Genomic DNA, 12,304 nt, shown 5'->3' with positions numbered 1-12,304 from the left:
GTGTTCATAAGAAAGTATTAGTGGGATCTCATAGTTGAAAAGTTGTCTAAAATGCACTCTATTTTGTATTGTTTCTAGTCTTGCTGTTAGTAACATACTATACTACTAAACTACAATTTTAGTCATTTATGTATAATATATAGAGCTAAGACCTATGATTATTGATAAATGTTAAAAAGATATTTTAAGTTATTAACTAGATACCAGATTTATATGTGCTTAAAATCTTAAAAATAACATTTTTTATGCTTTATAGATGAATCTTTTATATACATAAATATTCTTTTTGGAAAATTTATATTTTTTTCAAAACAATGTATTAAATACTAAAAAAAAGAAAAAATAACTGCACTAAAAAAATTAGTATATCAATTAATTGATAAAAGAGTGTTTTCTAAACTGGCGCGTATAAAAAACAATTACAGAATTACTTTAACACAAGAAAATTCAAATTCTCTAACAGTCTAATCTTTTCTGATGATCAGAAAAGATATTTTTGAATCTATTGACTTTGATGATACTATCAAAAAATTAACTTCCCTAAAAGGCTAAAAGCAAGAAAAAAATGTTTTTAAATGTAAAACTTAATGTAGTAATTTATAAGATAGATAATGAAAACTAATAATAGGAACTGTAGTTATATCACTTCGACGGTTTTCTCCCTTTCCGGCCATCATGTTCGAATCAACAATATTTTCGACCACCAATTGTCGTTTTAATATGAAATGTCTGTTGTTACTTGTTTGACGTGCAGAAAACGCGGTCATCGTATCTAAAAACTGTTATGTCATTTTAATTATATTATTACCCAACTGCGTGTAAACTCATAACTCGTATCCATTCATCATCAATATTCGTATTCGTAATAGTTGAGTTATACAATATTATTATTATTTCATATTACCATCGTAATCGTATCCAAGGTGAGTTTCTTCATATTTTTCCCTTAGTTTATTTCCGATTAAATATAATTATAAATTTTTACGATGTACGCTTGTTTAAATTAAACTCAAGTTTTTTACGTGTTACAGTAGGTATGTTTGAATAAACTAAATTTTTTAATCTTGAAGTTGGTTTTTACATCGATTGCGAGTACATAGTACTACTATATCTACACGACTACACGTCGTACTATATTGTAAGTAAACAAGTAGGTACTCGTTACAATCATTTTTGTTGATTATATTCCTGTATAATATGTAATTGTTCGTGCAGCTTTACTAAACCAACTATATTTTAATTAGTCAGAACATGTTTTGACATTAAGCTTTATTTAAATTTGTTTTAAAAAAAGTATTGGATCTATCGGCAGTTTTCTGATCAAGACTTTTTACAGATTTACCTATTGGTCGAATCTCATTTTTCTCAAAATGGACGTTTGTTTTGAACATCTCTTATTCTCTAATCAGTAAATTGCATTAGATTTGCACGGCCGATGGAATAAGTATTTTTTAATACCTAACCTACCCCAAAAATTTCAAATAATATGTTCATAAATACACCACGATCACGTCGCACATATTATTATGTATGACCATAACGTGTATCATAAAATATTTAATATGATATTAATGTAAGAAGCGATTTTTAATTTCGAACAAAAATTAACATTGTGTCCAGTATACTATTTATTTATAAATATTTTACCTTACCTACTCTCTTCTATTATTCAATAACATATTTTCAAATAATTGTATTTTTTTTATTTGTTTATTGTTTAGAATTATAACATCGTTCTGTATTTTAATATATTTTTATTATAATGCTTATATTTTATATTTTTAATTATGTTATTAATTTTACAGACCAATCTAATGGTTACTTTGTAACAATAAACAAGTTAATAGGAGATGAACAATAGATCATACTCAATATTAACCAAACAAATTGTCAATAATTCTAAACATAAAAAAAATTTACCAGAAAATGTTTTTTGCTCTGTATGCAATGAATATATGAATAGAATTGAAAGATCTCAATTATTTGAAACCCACCAAGAACATAATGTATTTTTATCAGATAGGACTAAAGAATGTTGGCATTCTATAGATTGTTTACAAACTCTTCATAACAACTTACATCAAACAGTGGATCATACTTACTGTAGTTCAGAAAGACAGCTAAAATTAAATCCTTATTTAATGTTGGATACGGATCCTACATTGGACAATTTAAACAACTCAAATGCATTATCTAGATATTCTCATTCATTAGGTAAATGAGATAATTCATTTTTAATTACTTTATCAAATTTTTTTTATTTAAAATCAAAATGCATACTACTGGTTAATTATCTACCAAATGTAGGAACTGTACCAGACATTTTTTTTTGTTCCGCATGCAATGTACAAATGAATAGAATAAAAAGATCTCAAACATTTGATACCTACCAAGAACATAATGTATTTTTATCAGATAAGACCAACGAATATTGGTGTCCTATAGATCGTTTACAAACTCTTCATAACAACATACATAAAATAGTAAATAATAGTTCAGAAAGACAACTAAAATTAAATCCTTATCTAATTTTGGATACTGATCCTACTTTGAACAATTTAAACTACTTAAATATATTATACAGATATCCTCATTCATTAGGTAAGTAAGATAAATAATTTTTAATTACTTTATTAAAAGATTCTTTTTCAAAATCAAAATTGATGTTATATATCAATAATCTGCCATATGTATTTGCTACTCTACAAAGAGAAGATTACATTTTTCAAAATTAATATCTATATAGTTTTACAAATACCTACATAGTAAAATGCCAACTTTTTTCAAGGAAAGAAAAAGAAAAATTATAAAACACTTTCTAATTATGAAATTAAACAGAATGATAGGCATAATAATGTTTTTCAATATCACAATAATCCAAGACAATGGAAAGAAAATGAGGACTGTGAAGATCAAGAGGAATTCAAAAATAACGATCAATTTAATTATACATCAATTAAAAAATATGATATGCATAGAAGACAACCTCCTGTCTATTGTAAGTGTATGGTAAGTATTATAGTAAAAATAACTTTTATTGATCTATATTTTAAATCATAGATAATTATTTTTTAGATACCACCAATGGTTCCTCCTAAGACTTCTATTTCTACAAATTGTATTCAGAATGTAGGATGCTTTTCTTTAAACACAGATAGTCATTTTAATTATACAAATTCAAAGAATAAAGATCTAATGAATATTTCAAATCATAAAACGCTTGTCAACCATACACGGAGAGCTACATTTATGCCTGTAGAATCAAAAGAAACATCTATATCTATTAATAATATTAAAGATACTCATATAGTAAAAGAATCATCGATGATTACTAAAAGAGACAAACAAATTCTAGAACAAATAAGTCCAAAACCAGAATTAGAACTTAATATTGATATTTATGAAAAATCAAAATCAAAATTATCCAATAAAAATAGTAAAACGTTAATTAATAAAACTCAAAGTCAAATTGATAATATAAATGACATATCTGTGTTTCCATTTAAGTAAGGATAAAATTAATTAAAAATGAATTTTATTTTTAAATCTAATTCTTGAAATATTTTATTTCAGTTCATTAAAAACACATGTAGACTTAAGTACATCAGAAAGTAAATACTGATTAAAATTTTTCCTAATATTTAGGTATTTGTTAATATTAAATTATATTCTATTTCTATAACAGTTGCTCAAAAAAGCATAGAATCTCCAGTAGTGCAAACCATTAACAAGAGTGTAGAAAAAAACTTTCTAACTGAAGAACCAAATAAAATAGTTTTTAATGATTTGTTTTCAGGTATTATATGTTTCAAATGCAAATTTAATACAAATTTAATGTATACCTGTATAGTAATGATAATTTTAAAAATATTAAAAATTACAGGTCCTCAAAAACAAAATAATAATCCTGAATACCATTCAGCCTTAAGACCTAGTTTATTTTCTTATATGCCACCATACATAAGATTTTATTCGCATGATATTAAAGGTACCAGTATTTTTATTTAGTAATTATTTAGATAACTATTATTATTTTTTCAATAATTATTATTGTAGGTGAATCATTTCCATTATCTTTGCAAAGTATATTAAAGTGGAAACTAAGTTCTATAACTCCAATTGTTGTACGGCGAACTATTCAAAATAGTGGTTTTAAACTCGTTAGGAGTGAGCATTGTTTAGTTCAAAATGCAACTGATCTTTCTGTCATATCTGAACAAACCAATCAAAATACCATTTCTTTACAAAATCACTATGGTGTTACACCACCTATTATTGATGCTTTCTGTGGTGTAGTTCCTTCCCCTAATGAATTAATGATGTTACCACTGTTACCTGAATCCCGTGAGTGCATCTGTACTTTTTTACATTTCTTTTTGTATTATACAAAATTAATAATAATAATTACTTTTTGAATTTTCTTCATATTATATTTAAGAATCTAATGATTGGGTTGGAACTTGGGGCAAGCATATGAAATCATTTTGTTTCAAAAAACTTCGGGAACAGCAAAAGCTTAACCACCTTCCGGGTACTTATGAAATTGGTCGCAAAGATCGATTGTGGAAAAACTTGAATAGATTACTACTAAAATATGGTAAAGAACAATTTGGTTTTATACCCACATCATATATATTACCTCAAGAAGCCAACATTTTACGACAAGTTTGGGAGAAAAATGATGAAAATAAATGGATTGTTAAACCGGTAGTGTATTTTAAATTGTTTCTTAAAATAATGATAAAATTTATGTTTTGAATTTTTTTTTAAACCAACAGCCAGCATCATATAGAGGAACTGGAATTCGTGTTATATCAAAATGGAGTCAAATACCAAAGAAAGTACCTATAGTTGTACAAAGGTACATAGATAATCCATATTTAATCAATGATACCAAATTTGATTTAAGACTCTATATACTCATCACTTCAATCAATCCACTTCGTCTATATCTTTATGATAACGGGCTTGTACGATTTGCTTCAGGTACAATCATTTTTGATGTATGATTGAGACCATTTTTATTTATTTTTAATATTTCAGTTAAATATTCATCTGATCTTACTACTATATGTGATCGATATATGCACTTGACAAATTACAGTATAAATAGACTTAGTAGCCAGTTTACTGAAAATGAAGATGCTGATGCATGCCAGGGTCATAAATGGTAAGCAATATATTATATTGTATTAAGTACATTTATTTTAAATTTAATGTCAGGATTTATAAAATATAATGATTATTAATTAGTTACAATAACTTAGGACATTACGATCATTATGGACTTATATGAAGAAAGAACGCAATATTGACGTTAAAGATTTATGGGAGAGTTTAAAAGATTTGGTTGTAAAAACTATCATTAGTGGTGAATTACCCATGAATAAAATATGTCGTTCAAATCTAAGTAATAGATATAATGCATACGAGTTATTTGGAATAGATGTTTTGTTCGATGAATATCTTAAACCTTGGATATTAGAGGTAATTAAAATTGTTTAATTATAACATTGAATTATTGAATAGTTTTTTTTTTTTTATAAAATATTAGGTAAATATATCTCCTTCATTACATTCATCTTCTCCACTTGATTTGGCTGTCAAAGGACCATTAGTCAAAGACTTAATGAATATGGCTGGCTATCATATTCCAAACAAAATGTCTCGTAGTACACATGTGAGTTTTAATTCGCTTAGACAAATACAAATTTGATTCAATAATTAGGCTGCAATAAATATTTTTATTAAATTAAAATATTTGTATAGAATACTTTACTCAAGACATTAGGTGTCAAATCACCACTATGTTATGATAAGAGAATATATACATTTAATTTATCTGCTAAAGAAAAAGAAAAACAAGAATATTATAAACATATTAAATCTAGAGAAGAAGTACTAAACTATTGATTACAATTAAAATGATCAATTAATTATAGACTTAAAATTTTTTTAGTATATTGATAGCATATTAGATAATCTATTACCAGATGATATTCGGCATCTTATTATTTATGAAGACGAACTTACACAAATTGGCTCGTATGTATTTTATTAATACAACATTATTTTTAGTTATCACTATAACTTTATATTCAAGACCAAAATATACTGTTAAGATTTTTATGGTTTTAGTTTTCAAAAAGTATTTCCAACCACTTCATCATTTAAATATCATCAATACTTTTTTGGCTTCAGATATTATAATATGCTTTTAGATGCATGGGAATATAAATATGGTAACAACAGAGAAGAAGGTAAGGACTATTATTAAAAATTATTAAAACTTAAAGTAGATATTAATTCACTTCAAAAGTATTAAGTATACAATAATAATTTTATTTTTAAGGAATTGCTGTGCTAGAAAAGTTGTGTCATTCAAAAGTTCACCTGGAAGTTCCAGACAACAATGAAAAAGAATCAAAAGTAACTTATTAAATTATTAAGAAATATTTATATAAAAATAATAATAATTGAGCACTTATGAGTCATGTAAATGATTTAAAAGTACCTAAATATTTATATTTTTTTAAATTATCAAAAAACAGGAATTTTTTAGTTCTATTGTTTATAAATTAAAAATGCAACAAGTCTTCTTATTTGTAATTACTTTTAAATTTAATGCACATTAACTATGTAAACTAATTAACATGTTTTGGATGTTATAGCACTGGAGAGTACTGAAATATTCGCTATAATAATATGATCAAAATAACCTTATGAGGACGCTTTAGCAGCATTGTGTTATCTCTGTCTTAAACACATAAAACAGTAATAAAAACACTAAAAGTCATTTCACGCAGGGAAGAACCACTAGGGCTGTATTAGTTAAACAACCTAATTTTAATACTATAAAAAGGAAATCATTGGCTGTGCAATGTTATTTTTAATTGTTTGACATTAGGATCACTAATGCGAAAAAAGATTATTTTCGTTTCAAAATCCATTTTTTCGAACTACAATAACTTTTTTTTTTGTAGTTTTGATATCAAAAAAATAAAAACGATTCTGCACAATCTAACATAATATTATCCTCTTTCTAGTTTTAAAAATTGGTTCTTTGACTGCGTGAAACGGTTTTTACTAAGTTGTAAATTTGTATGTTTGTAAGACGGAGACAACGCATCAGGTGGTTGATGCGTCCTTTAAAAATATATGGTATAATATACCCTAAAAACATCAAAAATAGCAACAACAAATTATTTATGTGTTGCGTAACGTTTAATTTTTTTTGCACTTTTTTTTCTACTTAAAATTTGCTCAATTTTCAAAACAATACTCACGTCGATTAGAAAAAACCCTTTTGTCTTGAATAGTGCGATATTTTATCTTTCGGAATTTTACGTTAATTCAAACGATTCGGAGAACTGGCTGACGTTGAAATACGTACGACACTAAGATAGTATATTCTACATTTCTAGTATTCCAGAGAGTAAACAATATCTAATTTAAAAGAAACAGATGAGAAGTCATAAATGTACGAGTATATTAATATTTATCGTTCGATATTTAACGAAACTGTGAGAATCGTATGTAGGTGTTTATAAATACTATTTAATGTTTTAGATTCTGAACGAAGTGATTTTACGATGATTTTACGATGATGTGTGTTTTTTTTTGTGTCTGTCATCACGTTTTGGAGTAGAATTAATGCTTTGCTTTTTGACTTCAGCCCTTTTTTGAAAAGGAAAATTCATCTAGTTGGTACTTTTTTTTTTTTTTTTTTGGGGGGGGGGGGGGGGTCAAAAGTAAAAAATTAGTAGTTTTCAAAAGCTTTTGATTTTGCTGTAACTCAAAAACGAATTGTTGTAAACACTTGAAATTTTCACAAAATGTTTATATTAGCGTTATCTATTTACGATTAAATTTTCAAAATATTTTGACCTTTTTTAAACTATTTATAGGCAATTGAAATTTTCGATTTTTCTAAGTTTTTATTTTTGGAATGACTATGAAAAAAAAATTGACTATCAAAAAAATCTTTAAAATTTAATACAAGGTTTATTAAAAGTTGTACTTATCGTAGTAAAAAAAAATCAAAAGTCGTTAGTCACAATTTTTGTTTATAAGCATTTAAAGTTCAATTGTTTACGAAATATATCAATATCGCGAAAATTTGTAAGGAATTTTGAAATTGAAAATTCGTAAAAATTTGAGATTTATACCTAAGGTTAAAAAAACCAATACAAGGTTATCCACAAGTTTTCCTTCAAGTAACTGTGAAAAAAAATTCTAGCGTCAATATTGAAAAAATTTTATGAGTGTATGAAATTTATTTTTTTACGAAGTCTAGTAAAATAACGATATATTATAATATAATATATCGTAATAATTATCTTAGACTGACAAATCATCTCCATTCAGAATCGTTTTTCGTATACAATGATACATGTCATTGCATTCAAATTTAACACATATAGTATAGTGACCTCTTATCCATCTCTACTATACAGTAGAGCGATATCCACTTGCCCACCTTTTTATTATTTAATATAAACGGCATTTATTATGATTTATGAAAATACAAAATAAAGTATTATATTGTGCATATTAGCAAAAAATAATACCAAAACTTAAAAATAACACTAAATTTCTAAAATACTTTAAATATGCAAAAAATAGCAAAATAAAATTTCACATTCCAATATTTGGATTCCTTGGTGCAAAAACAAATTTATAGCTCACTCTACTGTTGTCTGTTTTTATCTGTAGCCTATATTATAATAATTAGCAAATGCTATATAATCTGAACTCTGCTAATTAATGCTGTATTAGTTTATAGTATTAAGTTATTTTTGTAGTTTTAATTTCAGTAATAATAAAAAAAGTTGGATGAATATTTCAAGTATCTACATACGTTCATTTATTTTTTGTAACTTTCAGCTGTGTAAATATTACCTTAAATATCAACTGATCTAATTTTCTTTCAACACTGCCATTAAAGTTGAAGATATCAGTATTTTTCCTGTTTCTACAAGACAAAAAAATATGTATATATAAGCAGATATTTCTTTTTTACTTTAGTTTTTTTTTATAAAATATTTAAGTTTATATAAAAATAAATGTAAGTTAAGATTTTATAACTGATTGAATACCTATAATTATAATTTATAGCTTATAAGTTATTACATAATATACTAATATTACTGTAATACTTAAAATTGCATATTTAGTTAATAAAATATATTAATATTGTTCTTAAAGTGCAAATTTAAATATATAAAATAATTTTGAAAGAAAAATTGATCATTTTGTTAAAAGCCTTAAAATACATTTTTTTAAATACAATTATAATTATTTTAAAAATCAATATTTCAACAATGTCAACTTTAATTAATATTTTTCTACAAATATTGGTTTATAAAAAATTAAATTCCCCTCCCACTCGTTATAATATAAATAAATTATTTAATTAATTAATTTTATATTCCGAGCCAATCATATGGTTCTTCTGAAATGTGTATTTTGCCTATAAAAATGATTAAATTTTGTAAGTTGTAAGTGAGTGGTATTTTTTTTTTTTTAGTTTTTTTAGCATGTTAATTTAATTGTTTTAATCAGTATGAAGTAATTATAAAACTAATATAGCTTTTAAATAGAATATGGAAATTATAAAAAATGGTTCTGATTAAGTTCCGTTTTAATTTTTACCATATTTAATTATAAATATATTGTTTTCACTATACTTTATTCATTTCATTACTTATGAATATAAATAACATTTTTTTTGTATCAGTATTTTAAGTGTTAAGAGTTACAATAATTGTAAAACTTAGTTATTTAGATAGTTATTTTTTTATTGTTTGATTGCTAAGAAAACTGCTTTAAGATTTTAGTCATAATGTTGAAAAATCATATTTCTTTTTTACATTTTTTTTTGTTTTGGCACTTTAGATTTAAATAAAATAAAATATTACAGTTTTAATCTTTGGTTGTGCACTATAGTTATGAGTAGTATTTTAGTCATATATTTTTTATAAGTTATAAAGTCCAAGCTATTAGTAGTTATAATTCAAACAAATGTTCTCATTCACAGTATTATTTTAAATATATTTTTATAATACCATGTATCAATTATCATATAATTAAGCTATTACAATATATTTAAATGCTTTAATTGTTTTTAATGTTGTAAAAATAAATATTATGTTTCTTATTGGATTGATTTAAGTCTTATTTTTAATAAAATATTATGATTATTGTTATAATAAATTCTACTTATAAAAAATCAGGCAGTAAATAAAATTTACATGTAAGTGATATGAGTCTTACTTTTTTTTAATTATTTCAATTCTTAGTAATATAATTTACATTTAAAATTCAAAACAGTGAATTGTTTTAAGTATTTGTTAACTGCTCTTAAATCATTTTAGTCTTTTAGTTAAGTTATTAAGTTAGTTGATTTTAATGTTGCTTAATACATTTTTAGGTGGCATGTATTGAATAAATATTTATTTCATAGTAAAATTAATTTTATTTATTTAATAATTGTAATTATTTTATAACTAATATCACAATAATTGATTGAGTATAAGTAGATAAATAAATTACTAAATTATTAATATTTTAATATTATACTTTATTATATTATTCCTGATGTATACAGTATCTTAGTTAATATTTTGTAAAAATATTAGATTTTTATGTACTTTTTTTTTATTTGTTAGATTTGCAGCATCCACCAAAATGCACAAATTGAAGTTGAAAAAATGTTGGAAAAATCACGTGACGATAAAATAAGTGACCATCATCAAACAGTTATCAGGTAATCTGATAACTGGTCTCGTAGGTATACTTAATTCTATTATTTTATCTTGGTTTTTATAAATATTATGTTCAAAAATATCATTAATACCATACAATTTTATTTAATTGTTTATTTTTATTAGTTATTCAATTTACATACACCTTTTATATTCATATTTTAGATTTTTGGATTTTGTAAATAAAGGTAACCCGTAAGTTTCAAATGACTTTTGTTTGTTGGCTATTCAACAATTAAAATTGTTTTAATATAGTTTTCAGTAATAAGAATACTAATTTAATACTAAAAAGTATTTCTGAATGAATAATTGATTTTTCAATACCAACAACACCCATTTCACACTACTTTTATAGTATTATATAATAGAAATGTTATGATGTGAATTAATTTTTGATATTATTCATTAAATTTACCTATGAATTAACTATTTATGTCAATAAATTAGTATTTATATATATTTGTTAATTAAAAATTGTGTTAGAAAATTATTCAGTAGGTGCCTGCTTTTTTTGATTATATAGGTACAGTATAGGTTATTTAATTTATAAACATTGTTTATATAAGTATGTAGGTATTATAATATTTTTAAACCTAGGTAATCATTTCAAAGATTAGATGGCTCAGTGAAAAGTGTATCGATGCACCTTGGTTCAGTGCCTTATTTGTCATATGATTATCGTGGTGTTTCAGTATATTTTGTATATTTTTATATACCTACCTGTTTATTTCTGTCTGCCCCCTCAGATGTCTAACTAAGTATGGAAAATAGTGTCATCTTACCTTATATATTTTTAGTTTTACCACTGACTACTACTCTTCCTCACCCTCCAAAATAATTTACTTAAGATTATGCCGATGGCTTATAGTATAAACCTACCAAGATACTAAGGGACAAAATTATTTCATTACGTTAAAATAATTGTGTCGTTTAATAGATATACCAGCTAGTATACAGTATACCACTGATATTGCCTCCACAACACCACACTATAATTATTAAAATTTAAAGTTTGGAAGTTTGTAGGAACAGCCCACTGACCAGTGTGGATTTTCATTCCACCAATAACGTCGATCAACTAGCCACCAGCACCAATAGTACTTGCCAATGGTATCAAGTATTTGCCATTAGTACCAAGTACAAGTAGTACAACTTTACAACTTCAAGAAATAAAATAATTAGCGTCTGGAAGATTGGCAGGCCGATGGTATGTTCGTGATGAAAACGGTTGCTATTATGCAGAATCACATGATCAATTATTTTTTAATACGATATATTTTCATTTTCCTCATAATGTTTATGTGATTTGCAAGGTTTAATAAATAATATATAGGATGCGTGGAGTGATATATATATATATATTAAATTGATAACAGTGATTAAAAATACTAATATACTTATTATAGAATATAAACGATAAAAAAACAATTTATACATCAGATCGCAAAAGCAGATGCAGACGCAGACACAGGTCGCTAACGAATGTGACGATGACAATATTGTAAACTTAAAACAAGAATGCTTATATTATAAGTTAT

At 24.7% G+C, this 12,304-nt stretch overlaps 1 protein-coding gene across 1 annotated transcript; it reads left to right on the top strand.

Annotated features, from left to right (window-relative positions):
* The first annotated feature begins 2,970 nt into the window (after positions 1-2,970).
* Positions 2,971-6,441, top strand: LOC132927474 (tubulin monoglutamylase TTLL4-like). The gene is made up of 15 exons (XM_060992016.1): positions 2,971-3,009; positions 3,076-3,506; positions 3,574-3,611; positions 3,686-3,796; positions 3,884-3,988; positions 4,057-4,167; positions 4,439-4,707; positions 4,779-4,986; positions 5,044-5,170; positions 5,268-5,487; positions 5,555-5,680; positions 5,770-5,898; positions 5,960-6,045; positions 6,139-6,260; positions 6,353-6,441. The coding sequence occupies exons 1-15, from the start codon at positions 2,971-2,973 to the stop codon at positions 6,439-6,441; spliced, it is 2,211 nt and encodes a 736-aa protein (XP_060847999.1).
* The last annotated feature ends 5,863 nt before the right edge of the window (positions 6,442-12,304 follow it).

This window comes from Rhopalosiphum padi, chromosome 3, assembly GCF_020882245.1.
Source record: "Rhopalosiphum padi isolate XX-2018 chromosome 3, ASM2088224v1, whole genome shotgun sequence".
Lineage (NCBI taxonomy): Eukaryota > Metazoa > Arthropoda > Insecta > Hemiptera > Aphididae > Rhopalosiphum > Rhopalosiphum padi.
Note: the sequence above shows the minus strand (reverse complement) of the source record. Positions and strands in the feature narration are given on the sequence as shown.